The sequence below is a fragment of the Erigeron canadensis genome, chromosome 5 (assembly GCF_010389155.1).
Source record: "Erigeron canadensis isolate Cc75 chromosome 5, C_canadensis_v1, whole genome shotgun sequence".
Classification (NCBI taxonomy): Eukaryota; Viridiplantae; Streptophyta; class Magnoliopsida; order Asterales; family Asteraceae; genus Erigeron; species Erigeron canadensis.
The window spans coordinates 4,769,656-4,793,742 of NC_057765.1; the positions used below are offsets into that span (position 1 = coordinate 4,769,656).

The window sequence follows — 24,087 nt, forward strand, 5'->3', positions numbered from 1 at the left end:
AGCTTCCAAACGAGCCTCTAGTTACTAGATGGAATACTTGGGCTCCCAGGAAATTAAGTTTATATACACGGATGGAGGGTATATATGGACAGGCTGCCTACCCGGTTTAACTTGTCAAAACAAAAGTAAGATTTTAGAGATGATCATTTGGTGCGGATTTTGGCTCATTTTGAAGACAAGGAACAACGAGGTACTGGTATTGAGCAACAAAAAAATGATTAGATTTTCTTTTTGATTTCGCACTTGGTTATTATTTTTCTAGGTCTTTTTCTATAGGTAACAAGTTGAACATGACTTAATTAGATTGAGTGGCTTAAGAAAACCCAAGTTTAGTGATGTAACATTTCTCTTGGTTTCGCGTATTGGTTGACCCTTATCAACGGGACAACGGGTATGATCTATCAATAAAATTGCGGTTAAAGAAAACTCTATATAGTTAATATTAACAAACAAATATTAATGCAAGTTGTGGCATATGTAATAGCATGTACTAATAAGATACAAATAGGAGAATAGACGAATTAGGATATTTAGATTGCGTACGTAATATACTAAATTTAACTGAAATCTTGGACCGAAGTGACGATAGCGATGCTGGCATTAGCAAGTTACCAAATGTTAAGGGGGTGGAGCACTAGGTGATGACTAAATTGGGTTCAATAATAGGAGAGTTATAAAGTATGTACTGTATATCTTTTTTATAGAATAATGGCCGACAATTCAAACAAACAAACAAACATGCTTTGATAAGTATAGTACAGTTGTAATTAGGTAAAAACATCTCCAAAGATGATAAGGAATACATGGATGGATGGCATTCGCTTCATTAGCTGCATGCCACTTATAGGTAAAAGCTAGTATAATTAATATGCTAATATCCTTGTTATCTTAAGTTTATTTCCAAAACTAAAAAAACCTATGATTTCCTTATCCTCCCCCTCTTCTATTTGTATCCTCTTTTATACCCTTGTTGTATTTTTGATTACTTTTGCCACCACCTCTGGTTCGTATGATGGAAACAAGAGCGATCATTTGGCGTTGGTGTCGTTCAAGTCATTGATTAGTAATCCATATGGAGTTCTAGCCTCATGGAACTCTTCCTCCCATTTCTGCAACTGGAGTGGTGTTTCATGTGGGAAGCGACATAGAAGAGTGACTGCGATAAACCTACAATCGAAAGGCCTCCAAGGCTCATTGTCTTCTCATGTAGGAAATTTGAGCTTCCTTAGGTTGTTAACACTTAGGAACAACAGCTTTCAAGGAGCCATCCCCCATGAGCTTGGTCGTCTATTTAGGCTACGTTTCCTTATATTGTCCGAAAACAAATTCAACGGAGTCATTCCTGCTAACTTGTCTGGTTGTTATAACCTTGAAAAGCTTTGGCTTGAAATTAATAATCTAGTTGGAAGCGTACCCTTGGAGATCACTTTCCTTTCGAAACTTACCGTTCTTTCATTGGGTTCAAATAACTTAACCGGAGGAATCTCACCTTTCTTGGGAAATATGACATCCATGGAAGCATTCTCTGTTACAAACAATCCATTGGATGGGAGCATTCCGCACACTTTAGGTCGCTTGAAAAACTCAAAGATCTTTTACGCTGGTGAATGTAACTTACATGGAATAATACCTCACTCCATCTATAACCTTTCGCTCCTAAGTAATTTTTCGTTGGCTGCAAATCAGCTTACGGGTACTCTTCCGCCTACACTTGGGTCAATGCTCCCTAATCTTCAACTTTTTCAACTATGGGGCAATCAATTGTCGGGTCTTCTTCCCCCGTCAATATCTAACTGTTCGAAATTAGATTTTCTTGAGATGCGTAACAACAATTTTAGTGGGAAATTGACGATTGACTTCGCAAAGCTAAAATACATTTCTTATATAAATTTGGAATTTAACAACTTCAATGGAGGTGGGGATGCAAATGATATGAACTTTATTGTTTCTTTGGGAAACTGTAGCATCTTAGCAAAACTGTTTCTTGGTTATTGCAATTTTCAAGGAGTTGTTCCGACCTCAGTCGGTAATCTTTCTCATCAACTCAGTCATCTAGAATTAGGAGGAAATCAACTATATGGAAGCCTCCCTTCAAGTATAGGAAATCTTGTAGGTTTGACCTATTTAACTTTAGAAGAAAACCAACTCACGGGGAAAATCCCCTCTACCATTGGCATGCTTTCAAAACTACACGAGGCTTACTTTTATGAAAACCAATTCTCAAATACAGTTCCTCATGCAATAGGGAACTTATCAATGTTAACTTTGATTTATTTAGGCTCCAACAGATTGGAAGGGGATATCCCACCAAGTATGGGGAATTGTCATCAGCTTCAGGGGTTGTACCTTCAGAACAATAAACTAAGTGGCAAAATACCTAAAGAAATTCTTCAACTAAGTTCTCTAATCTTTTTATATCTTTCAAATAATAGCCTCTTTGGTTCAATCCCAACTGAGGTTGAAGATCTCAAATCATTGAACGAGCTGGATTTATCTCATAATCATTTATCAGGTTTTATTCCGAGTAGCCTTGGCCGTTGTACTAGCCTTACCTACTTACACATAAACAACAACTTATTTCAAGGAATGGTACCATATTCATTAAGTCTTGTAAAAGGACTGGAAGAACTCGATCTTTCTCGCAACAATTTATCAGGCCAAATTCCTCCGTTCTTAGAATGGTTCTCTTTAAAATACTTGAATCTATCTTTTAATGATTTTCAAGGTCAAGTACCGGTAAAAGGAGTATTTTCCAATGCAAGTGCATTCTCCATTTCGGGGAACAATAGACTTTGTGGTGGCTTAGTTGAACTTAGGTTACCCAAATGTGAAATGGCAAGGAAACATAACAAAAGGTTCACATTGTTTATTATAGTTATTTTAGTTTCTTGTACAGTCCTTTCCGTATTATCTATATTCTATGTTTGGTTTAAAAAGAAAAATAATGGGCAACTATCTCAGTCATCCATCAATGAAAGATTCTTAAAAGTTTCGTACGATCAACTCCTCAAGGCTACTGATGGCTTCTCTGAAGCGAACTTGATTGGCCAGGGTGGCTCAAGCTCTGTTTATAAAGGAACCCTTGATCATGATGACGAATTCGTTGCAGTAAAAGTTCTACATCTTCGAATTCGGGGAGCTCACAAAAGATTTATAGCGGAGTGTGAAGCATGGCGAACTATCCGACACCGGAATTTATTAAAGATAATAACTTCGTGTTCGAGCATTGACTTTCAGGGCAACGATTTCAAAGCTTTGGTTTACGAGTTCATGCCTAACGGGAGTTTACATGATTTGCTACATTCAAATGCAAATAGATCTAGACTAAACTTATTTCAAAGAATTAATATTCTCATCGATGTTGCATCCGCACTTGATTATCTTCATAACGAGTGTATACCAACCGTTGTTCATGGAGATATGAAGCCTAGCAATATTCTACTAGATAATGATATGGTGGCCCATGTTGGAGACTTTGGTTTCGCGAAATTTGTTGGAAACAATTCAAACCAAAACAACTCAACGGGGGTTAAAGGAACAGTTGGATATACACCTCCCGGTAAACTTAAAGGGTTCTCTTAAGCTAGTTTTACTTTGAAATATTACCTTTACGTAAAACTCGTTGCCTATTGTAAATTGCAGAGTATGGTTTAGGGAGTAAGATGACAAGTAGTGGGGATGTGTACAGCTTTGGAATATTATTACTAGAGGTTATGACCAAGAAAAAGCCGACTGATGACATATTCAACGAAAACCTTAGCCTCCATAAGTTTGCTTATGTGGCCTTGCTAGACCAAGTAATTGATGTGCTTGATGTTGATATTGTTGTCATGCAAAGTACTGAAACAAATGCACGAAAAATGGAAGAATGTTTGGCTGCAACTATTAGGATTGGAGTATCATGCTCTGTAGATTCCCCATCACAACGGATGAATATCAACAATGCTCTCCACAAGTTGTTGCATGTTCGGGCTACCCTTGAAAATCTTGAGGTACTGTGTTCACTGCTTTTACTTTTTGTGTAAGAAAAACCTTAACAAATAAGGTGGTTGATATGCTCCAAATATGCACTATTTCAGGTTTAACACCAAGCTTGCCTGGCACAGTCCAAAGTAGATGCGGTAAGGAGTGGTATATGCTGTGGTTAAATATTTGTTATTAACAGTGTACTTTAACTACCTGTTAATGTTTGTTTGTATGTTTCGTGCTATAATAAATTAAATAAATTTGTGTGTTGTTTGTCACCTCATAGAGTAAAGGTTCTAACAAAATTATCAAGTCTACCCGTTACTGTGAGATGTTTGAAGATCACAATATTCATTTGATCTTCCGGAGACTCATTAAAGCATTACGACTGTGTTTTCACTAATAAATTCAAACCGTTTTCATTGATTTCCACGTGCAGAACATTGTATCCGTAATCTGAACCATTGGTCAATGTAGCCCTGGCCTAAGCATCTAGATTTGGGCCTTCTCTGAACTATTGCTTCAGTCATGTCCTGATGTCCATGGTGTCAAGGGCGATTTGACTTTTAACTATAGTTTATTGACTTTTAACTTTTTGATTTGTAAAATCGGGCATATGCAGTTAAAAGTTGACATAGTATTCCATTGTAAAATGTTTGAAAAATCACTTTGGTTCGCCTTCTCTGTATTTGTGGTTAGACGACACTAGCGGAATAAGTCAGTAATTTTTGTTGAAATTTTTAATAATATGTCAATGCCACTTGACACATTCAGAATAACTCAAGCAGTAGATACTTCTTTCTCTTCATTATTTTGGATTTATTCAGCACTAGCTATTATTCACCTGAGGATTTCAGGATTTGGATAAGCTTATAGTTCAGAAATTACAAGCTCAGCTCTCCCTCCAGAGAGACGGTACATGTAATCCTCCCAATTTCTGCACTCACTTTTTTTAATGATGTCGAAAAAACAATTAATTAAAATCAAACTGTGGTGTTGCATCAAGTTTTGAGAAAAGCCAAGAGGATAAAAAACAAACCCCTAGTAACCAAAGATAGATTTGTCTTTCAGTTGATTTCTTTTGTATTAAGGTGGTACCACTATGAGTTAAATATGAGCCATGCGATGCTAATGTGCTTTTAATGACCCATAACTCAAATTTAGACACCTATAAGTACATTAAACTATTCCGAGATATACTAAGTTAGCATGAGCGTTCTCATAGATTTTTCTGACATTGTTATATAAGTTCCTATTACTTTCCGCAATAATTGATACCCAATCTGAAATTACCATTATTGTTTGATTTATGTGATGTTTTTTCATTGTTCTCATTAAACAGCTATACTTGTAATTAAAAACTGATTCAGTTAACTAGTTTTGATAGTGCCAATTACTCTAGGTTCAAGTGCCTGAGTTAAGATACCCAATGACTTAAAAATGAGGAGGTATTGGGTTCAAATTCCACAGGTGACAAAATTTTTTAGAGTACTATGTTGGGTTGGGGGGGTTCTTGTTCTCACCTTTGATGTGTTTCCTTCTATTAGTGGTCTTCTAGTTTTGTACACTACTCTTCCAATAGCAACAGTCATCTCTACCACTTCATACATCCCAATGTTATTGCGTCGCAAAGAAATTAAAGTTTGCGTCACTTTTAAAGCTATCGAAGCAGCCTTTTTAATTTAATCTGCAGACTAGTTAAATTATTGGGAAAAGTGTTGTTTCAAATGGGGAACGGGTTCGGTTGGCTAAGAATCCAACTGAAAGCTGTTTGAAATTATGGTGAAGAACAGTAATTTGTGTTTTTCTGCTGATTTCATCACTGCTTCTGACTTGTTAGCACTTGCTGGTAAGGTCATTGTGTGTGATTTCATATTACTTTTTTTTTTTTTTTTTTTTTTTTGTAACGACCAACTAACAGAATCTCCTAGCTACTCCGTACAGAGTGACCCATTGGTGAAAGGTCACCCCTTAGTCGGACCAATCCACATATTAGTTATTGCATATTCTATATATATAAAGTCAACCAAAGTGTATTTACCTTGGAACGGGTTGATTTGAATTACCCCATGTCAATTTTTGATGAAATACCATACATGATTGCATTAGTGGGGAAAGCGCTTTGAAGTGTCACAATGCCTTATTTTCCGTTTTAAAAACTTTAACTCGTTATAGAGCTTAAGAACTTTTTGTAGAGATGCTCTAACCTATCCCGAAGGAGAGTTATCAAGAATTGTAGCTTCATTGCACTAAAACGGGGCATTTAAAACTAATGCATATATAATAACCAACTTCATCTCCAACATCACACCACCAACCCAGTTTCAATATCCATTCAATAAAATACCAAACATATTACCTTTTCACTTAGGAACACTAAATCACTATTAAAAATATAACTATTCCATAACCCAAAATTTCAGAAACAAACTAAAATGTACAACTAAGAAAGATGAAATTTAGTACATACCATCTTGTAGTCTCTGGTTGTATATATTTACATATAAAAAAGGCATTAAGTGAAGAAAGACGAAGATATTGAGGCATTAGGTGCACTTAGTTGTCAAATAGAGCCCATCATCAACTCAATAGAGTGAGATGGTATATATCCGTGCTTTAAATTTTATCACATCACCTTGTGATTTGCTGTTTTATCAATTTTAGCCCATGTGATATTTTTTTATTATTAATTCACCATGTGCTGCCATTCTCTATCACGTGTCAAAATCCTTGATCGACACGTGTCTTTTTAATTTAATAATCTATATAATTTTTTAAATAGAATCCTAATCCAATTATGTTTCTAATTTTTATTAATTAAATTAGTGCATATTATTTATATGGAAACAATTTTTAATCTACACGTAATATTTTGTAAACTGTAATCTTTTAGCAAGTAATAATATAAATTCATCCATGGAGATAGTTTTCTTTATTTTCCTACTTTTAGATTTTATAATCTGTTCCATACAATGTTATACTTTTAATAATCTTAGTTCGATTCATACTCAAACCCCATGCTTAATTAACATACAATTTGAATACATGCCCCCGAAAAAAGAAAAACATTTTAAATAATTATACATCAATTCAATCCATCAAAAAGCTCTACCGATATGTGTCACGAAAGACATTCTTTGTTGGAAAAAAGACCACATGCAATTGTTGAAAGTAAGTTTTTTTTCATGTAGTTGTAATTTATCAAATACTTGGTTGTCATTATCATTTTCCATAAGTTATTAGCATGCAGACTCCAAAAAGTTGAATTTACGATCCGTAATCACAAGGCTATTTGTCGTCATCCACTATGCTTATAAGTTTTGATTTTGATGTAATTGTAAAAAGATAAAATATCACAAATGGTCCTTGTGGTTGTTCATATTAGCATTTTGCCCCTTGTAACATCAGTTAAATTTGACCATTAAATAAGGGTATATTAGTCCTTTCAAGTTTAACATTTCTCTCACCCCTATCAATTATCATCTTCATCATCAGAACCTAAATCACATAACACAAACTTTTAATTTTTGATCATTCAAATTCAACCTAATAATAATTCGATAAATCAATATACATCTAAACCCAAATTTTAATTGTGAAGCATTTAAAATCGGTATCACCTGAACACATAATCAAAACCCAACCCAAAATTATTCACCCATTTTTTCTCTTTCGTATTTTCTTCTTCAATCATCATCACCATCATGATGTAAATTATATTTTGTAACACGCAATAGCAAACTATAAACATTGTAGACCCACAAATAGCAGATCTCAAAGCAATTAATTAGAAAGCATTGCAAATCCTTATAATGCATCTAACGAGAGCTATAAGAAAATAGATATAAATATTAAACTATAATAGTTGGTTTATGCAATTAGTTTTATGTAGAGATAGGCCTCTACATGGACATCAAGCAAAAGTGGGGATGTATATATATATATATATAGATGTAAGCAAACAAAGGGGATTTGGGTTTTAATTGGGAATCGAAAAACACAGAGCCACAATAAAGAAAAAGGGATCGAAAAAAGACACACAACCGCTGCTGCGGTTCTATTTCTCACTGCTATTCCGACGTTGTTGCCGTTGTTGTTCCTGCATCTATGTGTGTTTTGTATGTTTTGTGTATACATGTGTGTTGTGGTAGATATATATCAAATCATATTTGGATTGTATCATCGTTTTACTTTAATTTTGCTTATGTGCAGAGGGTTTGATTTCAAATTAATTTCTTGGATATGATTTTGATTATATTTGAAAGTGGACTATTTCATTATTAATCTAGGATTTTTGAATTAAAAGGGGTGATTTTGGAATCAAATGTATAGATACGTATAATATACATATATTGTTTTGGAAATAAATGTGTTGGGAAAGAAATGGTTGAAAAGACTAAAATACCCTCATGTGCCATGCAAATGAGGGTTTTAACGGCCTTAATTTAACAGATGTTAGTGGTAGGGACTGCTAGCAACGAAATTGAAAAACCAAAGGACAATTAGCGACGAAAAAAAAGTATAAGGGGCAAAATGCTAATATGAACAACCACAGGGACCATTTGTGACATTTTCTCTTGTAAAAATTTAAGGTAAATCCAAAACTTTAGCTAAACATAGATTATACTTATGATTACTCATTACCTTTTATTATAACTTAGCTTCGATCATTGGTTTATTTTAACAACAATTTATTTCACATTCATGCATCATGTATAAAGCATATTTAAATTTCTTTATGAAAAATCTAGATGGCTACCATACATCGTACGTGTATTAGGACTAGTTATATTATATACATCATATGTGTATTAGGACTAGTTATATTACCATATGTCTTGGATTCTAACATTTGAAACCTCTCCAAGATGTCATCGACATACTTAGCCTGGTGAATGAAAAATCCATCTTTCCTTTGATCAACCTGTAGTCCGAGAAAGATTTGTAGTTCTCCCACAGCACTAATTTCAAACTGCTTTATCATGCTCATTTCAAATTCTTTGCACATCTTTACATTGGATGAACCAAAAATGATATCATCTACGTAAACTTGTACAATCAGATAATCACGCTTCCGCCATTTAACAAACAATGTGTTGTCTATCGAACCTCTTGTAAAACCATTTGTCAACAAATGTGTCGACAAATTTTCATACCACACTCTGGGTGCTTGATGCAATCCATAAAGAGCCTTATCAAGCCGATATGCTCGTCTTGGATAGTTAGGATCTTCAAACCCCGGTGGTTGATGAACATAAACTTCTTCTTTAACTTCTCCATACAGGAAGGAACTCTTAACGTCTAACTGATACACCTTTATACCTTTAAAGCTTGCATAGGCTAAAAATAACCTTATAGCTTCAATACATGCAACTGGCGCAAAAGTTTCGTTATAGTCATATCCTTCTCTTTGAGCAAACCCCTGAACAACCAAACGTGCTTTATTTCTGGTAACGATCCCTTCGTCATCTCGTTTTCATTTGAATACCCAATGAGTTCCAATTGGTTCTTTACCTCTAAGCACATCTACTAACTCCCATACTCCAACTTTTTCAAATTGAGCTAATTCCTCTTGCATAGCTTCAACCCAAAAAGAATCTTGAAGTAATGCCTTAACATTCTTAGGTTCTTTTTGCGAAATGAAACAAGAATACAGACACTCAGTTATAATTCATGTATCCTTCACTTCACAAAATAAACTAGTCATCTCCTTATTTAACTGATTTCTAGTGCGAATAGGTTCTGTAGCATCACCAAGAATGTTTGTAACTGGATGATCCTTATTTACTCGGTATTGAGGAACCGAATCAACATTTAGATTTTCTCCTAAATTCGATTGAATCTGAAATTCAAGAGAGCTAAAATCATATTCCGATTCTTCAGAAATAGGATCATTATCAAGCAATGGAATCCTTGAAGGAGTAATTGGAGTAGTATTCTCGGGTTCAGAAACATATGAATCTAATGTCTTATCATTGTCGTTACCACTTTCACCAACAACAGTAGGAGGAGATGAAGAACTATTTTCCATATGATCTCTTAAAATGATCACATCATCAGCTATGTCAGGATCTGAGTAAGAAGCAGGATCGTGTAATGAACGAAACACACTGTCATAATCAAAGTTCTTGCCAGTTCCAGAATGTATAGCGGGCTTATGACTGACAATCTTGACATTTGTCCCCAAGCCAACTTTGCCTGGCTGTTTGTTGTAAACCCGTCGAATTGATGTACCTGGTTTATAACCCATGAAAATCCCTCTTCAACTTTTGGATCAAACTTTGACTGAGGTAGATATTTCAAGAAAGTACACGGTACACCAAATGGTTCAACATTCTGTAGATTCGGTTTCTTTTTATGTAGAAGCTCATAGTATGTCTTATTATGACGCTTAATTACAGAAACCTTATTCAAAATATGACCAACTGTATTCATAGACTCCCCCCAGAACATAGTGGGGAGCCCTGAATCAGCAAGCATTGTTCTAGCAGTTTCGATTAGAGTCCTATTCTTTCTTTCAGCAACTCCATTTTGTTGAGGTTCATACGGTACACTGAATTGATGTTGGATTCCTTTGGACAAACAAAAGACTTCCAATGTTTTATTTTTAAATTAAGTTTCGTTATCACTCCTGCTTCTTTTAACACGAACTCCATAAACATTTTTAGTTTCAACAAAAAAATTTATCAAAACCCGAGGAGTTTCATCTTTCGAATGTAGAAAGAATACCCATGAGAATCTCGAGTAGTTATCAGTGATCACTAAACAATAATACATCTCACCTATACTCCTTACATTCACATGACTAAGTAAATCTATGTGAAGTAACTCAAATGGGTTGACAATAGAATTTTCTTGCTTTGGTTTATGTGAAGACTTCTGCTGCTTACCTTTCAAACAAGGTACACATTTGTCTTCCATTTCAAACCTTTTCATTGGAACACCTTCAACCAAACCATGTTTGACAATATCATTCATCTTTAGGAAATGAATATGTCCCATTCTTCTATGCCATAACAACGATTCAGATTCACTTGCTTTAGATAGCAAACAAACTGGCTCCTTTGAGTTATCAACACCTAATATAAGGCCATAGATGTCTTTCTTCCTAGTTTCAAAATAAGTGCTTCTTTCTCAGTAAAATGGACATGATTACCCTTGTCACAAATCCGAGAAACACTCATAAGATTATGAGATAATGTTCCACATAATTGACTTTCTCCAATGTAATTTTCCCATTGACAACATAACCTTGGCCTGAGATATTGCCGCCCTTGGGACCTGCGAAACTAACATAAGATCCATTTATATCTTCATAGTTGGACAACAATTTCTTGTCCCTTGTCATGTGCCGGGAGCATCCACTATCAACATACCAAAGACTGATAGGCTTCCTTGGTTCTCCCTTCTGATATGCAGCCTTGCAATCTGCCGTGTATGCAATGAAGTCTTCAGTTGTCATACCTTCAGGTATCACAAATTCTTTCATTTGATCTTCAATGCGCTTCTTATCAAAGTCATCATTTGGGTTAGATGACTCTATGTTCTTTTCTGAAGCTTTTACAGCTCACACAGATTCACTCTCAGACCTTACAATCTCAACAACTTTCTTAACATTCTGCTTAACGACTTTAAATGTGTTCTCTTCACTTGTATACACAACATAATCAATTGTCTCAGCTACTTCATTTGCATAGCTATCAAAGACCTCAACCATATAAGCATGATTTGAAGTATCTTCGGATTGTGTATCCCATTGATAAGTACCATTTGGATTCTGAACAACAACAGCCTTGGACTCCATGAATTGATGAGAACCTGACTGTTGTGAAGAAGCAGGTAATGTAATCATTGCTTGAGTCTTTTGATTATTGGGTGGAGTAATACCGCCTTGATTGTAGTTCTGTCTACCCGCCACGGTATTATCAGTCCTCTTGGGACATTGACACTCTCTTGTAAAGTGACCATATCCATCGCAATTATAACATTTCACCTTGGATTTGTCAAAGCCTTTAGTGCCATTACCCAAAAACCTTCCAGTTCTCTAAGAGAATCTTCTGACTTTAATGGCTAACATTGTTAGCTGCTATTGTAGATCCATTTCTTCTAAATCATTAGGATCTATTTGATTGTAATCCTCATCAATCAGTGCAGGGTCAGTAACCTTTCTATTTGTATAAGCTTCATGAGCTGAACAAAAGGCCGAATATACATACATTCTTCCTTCTGCGGAACTCATACTCATTGGCATGGAATTGAATGACTGAGAATTGCTTTTGACAGAATAAGCAGTATTGTCATAAGCAACATATCCTGCAAGTCCATCAGCATCTACTATTGGTGAAGCTTCAGCACCACTTAGAAATGCATTAGTTCCTGAGCTAGTACTTGCTAAATGAACAGGATTAGCATGATACAGTGATGGATCTTGAGTAAAATCCGAGTGAGTATCCTTGATCCTTCTCTTCATTTATCTGATCTTTGGAAACTACAGTCTCAAAGTCCCATGAACTGTAATCCTTGTCATCTTGAAGATGATGAACATGTTCCGTCCATATTTTTGGTAGTGCATCCAAAAATTTGTCTACTAACTTAGTTTGAGGGTATGCAACACCAAAATATGATAACTCAGTAGTTAAATGACTGAATCGAGTAATTATCTCATCAAGAGATTCTCCTTTCAGTCCATTAAAGGCTGCATACTGACACTTAAGAAGTTTAATACGATTTATTTTCAAAGTAGCATCGCCTTCACAGTATTTTTCAAGGGCATACCATAACTCCTTTGAAGTAGTGTGTACTTTTTAAACAGATGTACACTATCTTGAGGTAAGGCCATAGTAAGAGTTGAGAGAGCCTTTCCTTCAATTACATACTTCTTCTTTTTAGCATCTGGCATATCAGTGTAAGTATACGTACCGATTACACCATTTTTCTCAAATGTTGGCCAGTCAAAACCTTTAGTTATCATAGCCCACATATCAAAATCATTTTGACGAATATAGTCTTCAAATCTTCTTTTCCACATCCAATAATTTTCCATACGGAAGAGATTTGGAGGTGTGTTACCACGACCAACTTCATGGTCATGCAGAATCATTTGACTGATAAGCAGGGCATTTGGTGAATTAGCAGCAGTTGGTACAGTAGTCATTTCGAATCTTTTAAGATTAAATCAGAGGAAATAACAGTGTAAACCACGAAGAACAGTTCGTGCGGCACGAAGTCACACGACTAACACGTGACACGAAGTCACACGGGATCACACGAAGAGCACGTGACACAAAGTGACACACGAAGGACAATTGTCACGATCTTGGACGCGAAGAGCAGTTCGTGCTGATGTAAGCACACGAACGAAGATCACCTCGTGTTGACGTTAGCACGAGGTCGCACGAAGCAAAACACGAATTTAACAAAAACGCGAATTTCGAAGTGATTTTGCAATCAATAGCAAATCAAAAAATCTTAAACCTTCTGGTAATCAACCTTAGGGCTCTGATACCACTTGTAAGGTACCCTATTGTTGTATGGATCGTAATAAGATGTGATTCGTTATGTAAAGAGTGCGGAATCCTCTTGAGATAACTAGATTGCTATTGCCTTTTGTCAATTAATGAATAGTTAATCGACCTAAGGAGACACACGAAGTACAAATTCGTGAAGGAGTATTCACGAGCAACAATTCGATGTAATTCGTTAATTATCCCTTTAACTGTTAAAGTTCGATCACTAATTTCGTCAATTAGTGTTGTATTTATACTAATAGGGTTATGGTTCGTGTGATCTTGGGCTTCACACGAAGTGAATCGAGCCCGATCCACCAAAACGCGATCTGACTTCGTATTGACGTCAGAACGAGGACAACACAACGTGCTAATAACGTCAACATGAGGTGCGCAGTCTTGGATCCTTTATTTCACCCGTACATAACGTTCAGCCACCATTATAAGTATTTTAAGACACTTATAACCTTGGTTATACGTCCTTGTACCTGCAAAACAATAATATAACACACAAACATAACAATAATCATAACCAAATATTATATTGAAGTTCAAACGTAATCTTTAAATACAAACGTAAGTCCAAATGACTTATTATTTAAACGATTACACACATATTCCTAAAACAAAAACGTTAATCAAATCTATGTTGCTATTGTCACACAAATCTGCATCTACTACAACCATATGCATAGAAGCACATGCAACTGACACGGAAAAACCTGATGGCAATTTTGAAGGTTTGTAATGCCGATACATGTTCGTTATCAATGATTTGGGTTGATGATGAGATTGATACTCCAACTTCACCTGCACGGTCGATTGGTAATGCATATGGATTAAGATGGTCATAAACAAATAAAGGGTCACCATCACTTAGCATACCACGAAATGTTTTTAGACTAAGAGGAGTAGCCCGTTAAATGGGCGTTGCAATGATGGGAACGCCTCAGAACGCCTTCCTGAACGCCCCCTTCGGCCCTAAGGGGCGTTCCCCTCCTTAAAAAGTGTGTAGCGTTAGAAATTGAAAGGCTTGAGCCCCCTTGTCCTTTTGCCTGCAGACCCACTTTCCTTCTGCCACCTTTCCTTTTATTTCACATGTTATACCAAAATTTATACACCTTTTCTTAATTTGTGTAGCTCACTTTATATAAAACAAGTTTTTACATATAAAAAAAGGAATGCCCTTGGCCATTCTTCCATCTCAAATGAATGGGGGAATGCCCTTTACCATTACCATAAAGCCACATGTCATGAAAGGATTTGAGGAAGGGCATTCCCTTAATGCTCCACTCCTCCTAGTCTAACACTTAATGCAGTCAAGATGCATGAATAAGCTCCTGGGTGTCATTCCTTTCTTTTCATCATCACTTCTCCAACTGATTCCCATAGTGTGACCTCCACCTGTCGCCCCCTGCGCAGAACAACATGCAAACAGATTTAACGACGTATAACAACGTATGACATGTGAAGAAATGACATTCCGTTGAATACATTTCATTAGTGAGATTGCACTCAAGAGTCTGTGCACCATTGGATTCTCTTCTAGGTTTCCCAACACTAATCACATAACCAATCAATCTGCAACAGCTAACAGTAACACATCTGACTTTAAACGAAGACCGACACTCGAAAATGTACTCATTTTAAAATTGTATCAAATTTGTAATTGATCTTTATATTGTTACGTTACAAATCATCAAAAAATATGGCAAACCTTTTATGTAACTAAAATGATAAAATATATATACTCATTTTAAAATTGTAGCGAATCTGTAATTGATTTTTATATTGTTACAACCTTTTATGTAACTAAAATGAGAAAAGATATATCCGTAAAGCATCACCCAAATCTATCAAATGGATCGAGTAAATGCAAATTATCAAAAACAGTACATGGCAAAACATGTATGCAATACTAATCAATTACAACTAAAGATTTAAGAGTAATCAACTTTCAAGGGCCCACCGGCCACATGCTAGTTGGAGTTCATCCAGGAACAAGTCAGATGCAGCAGAAGAGGACGTTGCCACGAACCAGAACCTTCTTAGCCATGGTGTGAAAAAAGTAGTATATTATGTAAACAATATCAAAAGGCAGCCCATATTTGTACCACTTAAATTTATAAGTGTATCATACTGTACAAATAATATAACAGACAGTATAAATATATGATGCATAGTAGTGGTAGATTAATCAAAAAGTATGGTACGATTATCATTTCCCATATCAAAAAGTAATCAATAATGGTTGTTAGGAAACTAACATGAAGATGTAACCTTATGTACATGGATAAATACGTGAATAAATATTTGTGACTCGTCATACACACCTATCAAAGGTTATAGAAGTTGCTCATAAGTCATTTCATGAAGTTTTTTTTTGAAACGGGCGTTTTTCAAGGGGGTTTTCTCAAACAAATTTTCGAAAAAAAGATTTGTACAACCAGGTAAACCGGTATTTCAAATACCGGTTTCGTTTTTTTTTCTCCAAAATGGTATTTCAATTACTGGTTTCAAAAAAAGAGATTGAACCCGGTATTGGCATCACCGGTTTCGAAATACGTGCTAGCTTTTCAGAACCTATCAGAATGTACAGTAAGTATGCATGGTGATAGTGACACATCACTGCAAACCCGGTATTGGCAAAACCGGGTTCGAGGATGGAATGAGGAACCATAACCACAGTGGTTGTAGGCTCCGTTGCTGTGGTTTTTTCCTGTAGTTGTACTGTTCCAATTTTCAGGTTGCTTTCCGTTGAATAGCAAACACCAATATATGTGACTTTTATTTTATTTTCTGATGGGGATTTGTTTCAGAAAAAAAAAGTTTGTAAAGGGAGAAAGGAATTTGGAACGATGGGGATTTACTAGGAAAAAAGAAATGTATATCAACTATACTGTAATATATGGACAACAGGTGTAGATCGATGTAGATGTGATCAATGTAAAAGTGGTAGTTGAGATAATATAAATGATGAAAGTTTAGGGTGTAAAATTAGTTCATTAATGACAATTAGGTAAATTTGTATAACTAATAATGGATGGTTCATTAAGGGCAAAACAGTCATTTTCAAACTCTTCTTTTTCTAACTTTTTAACATGGTATAATTTTTATAATGTAGTATAGATATATATCTTCTCATATTGTGTCCAAATTTGTAACTTTTGAAAAGTATGTTTACTTTGTTAAGAAAAATAATTAATCATCTTACATATTAATTTAAAAATCTTATTAAAATTATATAAATATGACATGTGAATTTCACTAATTCTATTTTTTAATCTCACCTCTCGATTTTCCACATGTTAAACATCTTATGAATTAGATTAGATAACTATTCTAAAAAAAACAATATATGAATTAGATTAGATAAATTCTAAATTCTAAAAAAAAACAATAAATAAAAATGGTTCAGAATTTCAGATAGGACATGGTTGTTAATGGATTGGGCCAAGCGCATTGAAATTCGGCCCATACATAATTTGATCAACACAATAATAAAACCCTAGTAAATATATGCACCCTATAATAATACTTACAACCTTCAGAAGCAACGTTCGTGTCGCCTCCATCCATCCATCCATCGTCTCAACACCTGCACTCAGGTTTCAACCTCTTTTGATCCTCATCACACACACACACATACTCACACACACATATATATATGCTCAGTTTCTATTTGTTTTCATAGTTTCATTTTAAAGCTGAAATAGGATAACTTTGGATTTAAGTAGTTGAATATTATTAGTAAATAACTGTTATTATCGTGTTTTATGTTTTTTTTGGTATAAAAATAGAACAAAAAATGGCTGTCCCAAAGTTGGATAAGAAGATTATCAAGAAGCGGGTCAAGAAGTTTAAAAGGCCCCAAAGCGATTGGAAGATTTGCGTCAAGGTATACCTTTTATTTTATTTTATTATTTATAGATTTTGTGCTATTTTATTGTGTTTGTATTTCTGTCAAATGTGTTCGGTGGTGTGGTTAGAAGTTTAATGTCTAGGTTTTCAACAGGAATTTATGTTTTGTTGGTAGGAATTTATGTTTTGTAGGTTGTCTAATTAACTTTGGACTAACAATAATACACAATTTTGTCACAGACAAGAAATGGGTGAGGTTAAATTTAGACGGTCGTAAGTTTACCGTTGGTAACTTTGGACTAAACTGATACATCAAAGAGAAATATAGAGTTATAGTGGTGTAGACAGGATTTTCATTGTGGTGTCGCTGAAAAATTTTCATGATACTAACCAGCCTAAAATTAAATTACACCAACATGGGGTTGCTAATTATCCAAAAATCTAAATAAATACATAAAAATAGTACTACAAGTATAGAGTTTTATAGACATTTTAAGAGAGGTTCTCAAATGATTAAGATTTTTTAAAATTTGTTATATGTCAAGTGACTGTAGTGTTTTTATTTTTGTATAAAAATTCTTTGTTGCAGGAAAACTGGAGGAGGCCTAAGGGTATTGATTCTCGAGTGAGAAGGAAGTTTAAGGGAGTTACTCTTATGCCAAACATTGGTTATGGATCAGACAAGAAAACCCGACACTTTCTTCCAAATGGGTTCAAGAAGTTTGTGGTGCACAATGCAAAAGAGTTGGAAGTCCTTATGATGCACAACAGGTACTTTACTTCAGTCTAAAGTGTATATATATATATATATGACATTGATGCTGGCATGAGGTTTGATCAAAGTGCATTACTGTTAAATACATTTCTTAAGTACTATGAATTATGAAAATATATGAAAATTTGAAGCAAATTCTTTTTATCCTGAAAGGATTACCGATGGCCAAAGATGTGGTTATATAATGAACTCGTACAATGACTACAATCTCCTATTAGTCTTGTTGAACATGATACTCTATATATACTTGCTCACTTGAGAACAACCTCAGGAAAGGTGGGCAGGCCTGTTAGCGTTAGGCACCTGCCCACAATTTGTTAGTTTTATAGCGAAAGGTTAGAATAGAGGTAACAAGTTAGGAGTGTGGCAGATGTCATAGATCAAAGAATATAATATATGGTATCCGTCAAAATGGGTCTGGTAGAAAATAAAGACCATTTTCTTTTCGTTTTAAAAAAATTACAATTACACTTCGTGTAAATGTCCATTCTTCTACTCACACAATGTGGTGGTGGTAGCTGAAAAATGAGAGAGTTTCTGGATGGTCTGCTCTCTTATTATATGTTGTCTCTGTGTTGAGGATTGTGTGTTTCTATATATTGTTGCAACTAGAGTGTATGGTTACAGTTTAGGGGATACAATGGCTGTGAACCTTTCCATACTTCAAGGGATTCTCTTACCTTAGTTTAAAGATTTCATATAGTATAGGAATGTGCAAGATAGATTCTTGAATAATACTCTACTATCGATTGAAAACCATTCAATGATTTTCTAGTTTCTTATGGACGTCTGTGAGACCTTCCCAGTTTACCTGTTTGGTTTTTATTCAACATTTTGGTTTGACCTTGTAGTCATCTCTTCGGAAAAATGTAACTTAATTCGACCTGTCTTGTTGTAAGTGTGAAGTTCAAACTCTCTTTTGCATACTATTTGTTGACATCAATATATGTTCATTGTCTTAATGTCAGGACATACTGTGCTGAAATTGCTCACAACGTCTCTACCCGCAAAAGAAAGGATATTGTGGAACGTGCAGCCCAGTTGGATGTCGTCGTTACCAACAAACTGGCCAGGTTGCGCAGCCAGGAGGATGAGTAAACTGTCTTGTATTAACCATGAATGATATAAGCACTTTTCTATGGATTGTTTGTGGTGTTTTTAGTACTTCAGTTAAGGACATGTTTAGTTTTATTTCTGACCCTATCTACATGAAATGCAACTTCAAGAAGTGTTTGATGTGTTCTGCTAGTTTCATTTTTGTAATGTTTATGTTAAATTACGAGTGTTTTATAGCTTTATTCCAAATGTTACCAATTTATTGTCAAGTGTAGGTGCAAATGAGTTGTTATTGCAAAGGTTACCAATAGCGTGAAAGCATTGACCGTTTACGCATAATATCGTTGGGTATTGGTAATCTTAGTAATAAACCCTCTACCTTGGATATTTTGGATTGCAAAATAAGGAGACAGTTTACTCATCCTTACGAAAACTATAAATGTATCTAGTTTTTAGCAAGGCTAAGACTCCATATATTTTAATTCTATGCTCCACTTGTTACAGCTTACAGTATTTGGTATCATTGTTGTCGTAGAGGCAATGTGTAATTAGTAATTTAGTATGTCATATAGACTCTAACTGGAGCAAATACTGTCTATGAAAAACCTATTGTATAAAGAGAATAACCTATATCTATACTACTAATTAAAGAAAATACCCTTATGTTAAAAGTTACATGAGGGGAAATGTCTAAAATGCCCTCCCATGTAATATTTTCATCTACCATCATTAAAATGTTTAATATTTTCACTTGCACTACCCTTAAGGTTAATGATTAAATTACACTATCAATCATTTATCTTTGAAAATATCTTCATTAACCATTTACATCAATAATCTACATCAATTCACGTTTCATCTACCACCAACAATCACCTGTACAATTACATCGTCGCCGTCACAATCACCGTTGCATTACGCGGGTAACGTGCTAGTATGCTTTTAATAAATAACCGAAGGATTGAAAATATAAATTTGTTTTAGTAATTTGCTTTGCCCTGGACACACCTAGTTGAAGCATATAAGTTATCCTTTTGTACAAAAGTAAAATAACCACATGAACTTCTTTAATGTTTAATTTTAACTAGGGTGAGGGTAAAGATAGTAAGAGAGGGATGACACTGGGATGATGATTTTGATTTGACTTGGTAATGATTGTCCCAATATTTTCCTAACTCAATGAGAACTGGATCACTTATCGAGTTTTAACAGACAGACTTTAATTTAGAAAACATATATACATCTACGACATAAATATAAGTAATTTTAATTAACCAAACAAAAATAAATATTTAACCAAAAAAGTAAGTTATGGAATGATCAAATTTAAAGATATAATGTTAAATTTTACAAGTGTTCTTACCGTATTCTTACTTTAAGGGTATTCTTATTTTATTAGTTTTATATATATAAAGTGAAGGTGGTGCTATTATGCACCGAAGTTGGGTGAAATATCTCTCACAAACTAATTTAGCTAAAAGATAATCCGGATTCACATTTTATTTTTAAATCCTTACAAGTTAAATGTAAACTAGAAATGATCATGCCCCACGTTGTGGGGCTTCAATTGCGAGGTTTTTTTTGGCAAAAAAGTTCAAAGTTATTTTTGAATGCCAAAAAAAGTTCAAAGTTATTTTTGAATAGAATTGAAAAAACAAAATTTAACAGAAACATATCTTAATATCAATTACTATTTTATGAAAAGAATAAAATGAACAAATTTTTTTCAAAATTCTAAATAAAAGTATAAATCAAGAAAACCATGAGGAAAAAGAAATGACATTAATTTAAATAAAAATAAGAACAAACAATTTCAAAATAACCATATTAATTATTTACAACTAGCTTAAATGAATTAAAAATAGACCTATTTAAACCTTTTAGGCGGCCGATTTAAACACCCAACCACTCACTCATTACACCAAGCAGAAACCACGTCCTCTAAATCTAATTTTATTAACTTTTACTATACCTTTTTTTTAAACGGCATAAATTTATTTAGATACATAACTAGCAAGGTGTTAGTTGTCAAAAAGTACAAATACAAGTGAAATCTAGAAAGTACTAAAATCAACTAATCTATACTCTTCCCGATACATTAACTGCGAGGATTACAAAAAGAGTGAAAAACTTATGCCGATTACGGTGACCTAAGACATAAGAAAAAACTCCCAACCAACGAAGGACGAGCCACCGGTTTTTACTTCACGGTGTTTTTGATGTAATCCCAAACATGTATCGAGGTACAGGTAACCCAAATCGAACAAAAAACAAACAGTCCAAAAAAGGCTACAAACACTGTGACCTGGAGCATTAGTCAGTATGAAAAGGCTTGTCTAACCACGTTTCCCAAACGTAAGAATCATTTCTATCCCGGTTGTGAACCCAAAGATACGAGCAAGAAACGATAGCATTAAAGATATCCATAATATTTTCTTTCAAGTTGTTATGAAGAATGTTGTTTCTCGCTTTCCAAATATACCCTCAAGAAGTGTATAAAATAGCTTCAAGTCTTTTCATTCGTACCAGAGATGCTCAAAGTATCACACCATTTGAGTATGTCTTCAGGAGATGTGTTAGGGATAACCAGCCTAGTCCATTTGTTGAGGAGAGTCGTTACATCTTTCGCCATCTTACAACAATTAAAAAGATGGTTAACAGTTTCAACACTCGACTGACATAGCTCGCATCGGAATGTTGACACGTGAATGTGAATACCTCTAGCAAAGAGATTCACGTTTGTAGGTATACAATTTCTTCTCAACCTCCAAATAAAAATGTTGACTTTCTTTGGAAGAAGAGAGTTCCATTTGGTTTTCATACTAACATCAGACAGTAGTGGTCAATTGACTTACGAATTTCGACAATAGAAAAATAACTCTTCCCACTAAAACTCCGACCCCATTTATCATGGTCTTCATTAACTAGGTTACTTGGTAACATACTAATGAGTTGATTAACTTGTTCAATTTCACGAGTTGTTCTTATTGGCCTGCGCCATTTCCAAATCCAACCAGAATCGTCGTGCCGGTCACTAACAACACAATTTTTATCCAAGTCAAGGGCTGCTAGTCTAGGGAATTTAACATCTAGAGGTTCACAATCGCACCATGCTTGAGTCCAAAATTTGGTGCATGATCCATTCCTTAATTTGCGACTTATATAATTGAGCTTTAAATTCGAATTTTCATGAGTATATTTTATCGACTCGATGATAGAGTGCCACAGCCCTTTATTCTTCGCATACAAGTTAGAAAAACAATCATCTCCGTGTATAGCTTGTAAAACTTTCACCCAGATAATGTGCGGTTCATCAAGGGCACGCCATCTCCATCTGTAAAGAAGTGCCTGGTTCATAGCATCGATGCTTCCAAAGCCAATACCCCCGTCATCTTTTGATGCTAAAAATGTACCCCATTTAACCCAAGCAAGTTTTCTTTTTTGTTTCAAGCTACCCCAAAAGAAAGAAGAGCAGATCGATTCCAAAAGTTGATTGACTTTCTTAGGCATCCGAAAAATGGAGAAGAAATAAATTCCTAGAGAACCCAATACAGAGGATATAAGAGTGGACCTACCTCCGATCGACAACATATTAGCTTTCCAAGTCGCACGACGTTTCTCAAACTTGGAGATAATCGGCTTCCAAATAGCAATCCTTTTTGGGCTGCCCCCAATAGGTATACCCAAGTATTTAAACGGCAATGATTCGGCTTTACAACCAAATTCATGAGCCATTTGGTTCACTTCTCCAATTTCAACCCCGATCCCGATAATAGAGGATTTCTCGAAGTTAATTTTAAGTCCCGAAATGTAGTAGAAAAATTTAAAAGCCTTGGATATAACTTCTAGATTCGGCTTTGACCAATTCCCCACTAACATTACATCATCTGCATAAAAAAGATGTGAAACCTGCACTTGGTTAATATTAGCACATTTAAACAAACCACGTCTTACTAAGTTGTTAACAGCCACATGAAGACCCTCCGTAGCTATGATAAAAAGAAATGGAGACATTGGATTTCCTTGTCTCAGACCTCGCTGTATTGGAAATTCCTCAGTTGGACTTCCATTCACCAAACCGATGATCTTGCAGAACATAAGCAAGCTTTAATCCAAATAATCCATTTTTGACCAAATCCCATTGCTGATAGAATAGTGAACAGGAAATTCCAAGACAAGGAATCATACGCCTTAGCAAAGTCAATTTTGAACAACAACAATTTTTTCTTCCGCTTCTTGTACCAGTCAATGACTTCGTTTAGGAGGAGTGGCCCATCTAAAATCTGTCTGCCTTTAATGAAGGTCGTCTGCTGGGGACTTACAACTTGATTAACAACTTTGGTGAGTCGGTCAGCAAGAATCTTTGATATAATTTTGTATTAAACCCCAATAAGACTGATTGGTCTGAAATCAGACACGGTGATAAGATTATGAATCTTAGGAATAAGAGTAATAAAGGAAGAATTACAACCTGTCGTGATGATAGCATGGTTATAAAACTCTGTCACCATATTAATGATCTCATTTTTCACCATACTCCAATGTCTTTTAATAGATGCGAAAGAAAACCCGTCTCGACCAGGTGCTTTGTCTCCTCCACAACTTCACACCTAGTTTTCAAATTTTTCGTACACCTAACATATACTTCCTCTGTCCAACTAAATTTGTCAACTTTTAAATTTTTAAAGTCAAACTTTACGAACTTTGACCATAAATATATTTATTTGTGTTTAATACACGGGGCACATACCTAGTGAGAAGCACTATGAAGTCACGTTCATCAGTGGGAGAGCCAGGATTTGCAGTCTGGGTCACCGAACAGTTTTCATGATACTTACTAGCGTAAAACTATATTACAAAATTAAATTATATCAGTTTGGGGTTGTCAACTACTTTCAAAGTAGAAAAATTAATAAAAATAGT

General features: G+C 35.0%; 3 protein-coding genes across 3 annotated transcripts; 2 read left to right on the forward strand and 1 right to left on the reverse strand.

Annotated features, from left to right (window-relative positions):
- Positions 1-918: 918 nt before the first annotated feature.
- On the forward strand, positions 919-4,374 carry LOC122601046 (putative receptor-like protein kinase At3g47110). The gene is made up of 3 exons (XM_043773824.1): positions 919-3,559; positions 3,643-3,992; positions 4,080-4,374. Exons 1-3 carry the CDS (start codon positions 919-921, stop codon positions 4,083-4,085), a joined length of 2,997 nt encoding a protein of 998 aa, XP_043629759.1. The 3' UTR covers positions 4,086-4,374.
- Positions 4,375-16,973: 12,599 nt separating this feature from the next.
- Positions 16,974-19,400, forward strand: LOC122599640 (60S ribosomal protein L32-1-like). The gene is made up of 4 exons (XM_043772178.1): positions 16,974-17,080; positions 17,273-17,370; positions 17,923-18,104; positions 19,077-19,400. The coding sequence occupies exons 2-4, from the start codon at positions 17,281-17,283 to the stop codon at positions 19,204-19,206; spliced, it is 402 nt and encodes a 133-aa protein (XP_043628113.1). The 5' UTR covers positions 16,974-17,080; positions 17,273-17,280; the 3' UTR covers positions 19,207-19,400.
- Positions 19,401-21,981: 2,581 nt separating this feature from the next.
- On the reverse strand, positions 21,982-23,178 carry LOC122601047. The gene has a single exon (XM_043773825.1). The coding sequence runs from the start codon at positions 23,176-23,178 to the stop codon at positions 21,982-21,984; it is 1,197 nt and encodes a 398-aa protein (XP_043629760.1).
- Between the last annotated feature and the right edge of the window lie 909 nt (positions 23,179-24,087).

Bases quoted from the DNA above. Each gene is read 5' to 3' on its own strand.
- LOC122599640 (XM_043772178.1), top strand. From the start codon at position 17,281: ATGGCTGTCCCAAAGTTGGATAAGAAGATTATCAAGAAGCGGGTCAAG. The intron at 17,371-17,922 runs GTATACCTTTTA...TCTTTGTTGCAG, and splicing joins ATTGGAAGATTTGCGTCAAG to GAAAACTGGAGGAGGCCTAA. The intron at 18,105-19,076 runs GTACTTTACTTC...TCTTAATGTCAG, and splicing joins GTCCTTATGATGCACAACAG to GACATACTGTGCTGAAATTG.
- LOC122601047 (XM_043773825.1), bottom strand. From the start codon at position 23,178: ATGTCTCCATTTCTTTTTATCATAGCTACGGAGGGTCTTCATGTGGCT.
- LOC122601046 (XM_043773824.1), top strand. From the start codon at position 919: ATGATTTCCTTATCCTCCCCCTCTTCTATTTGTATCCTCTTTTATACC. The intron at 3,560-3,642 runs GTAAACTTAAAG...TGTAAATTGCAG, and splicing joins AGTTGGATATACACCTCCCG to AGTATGGTTTAGGGAGTAAG.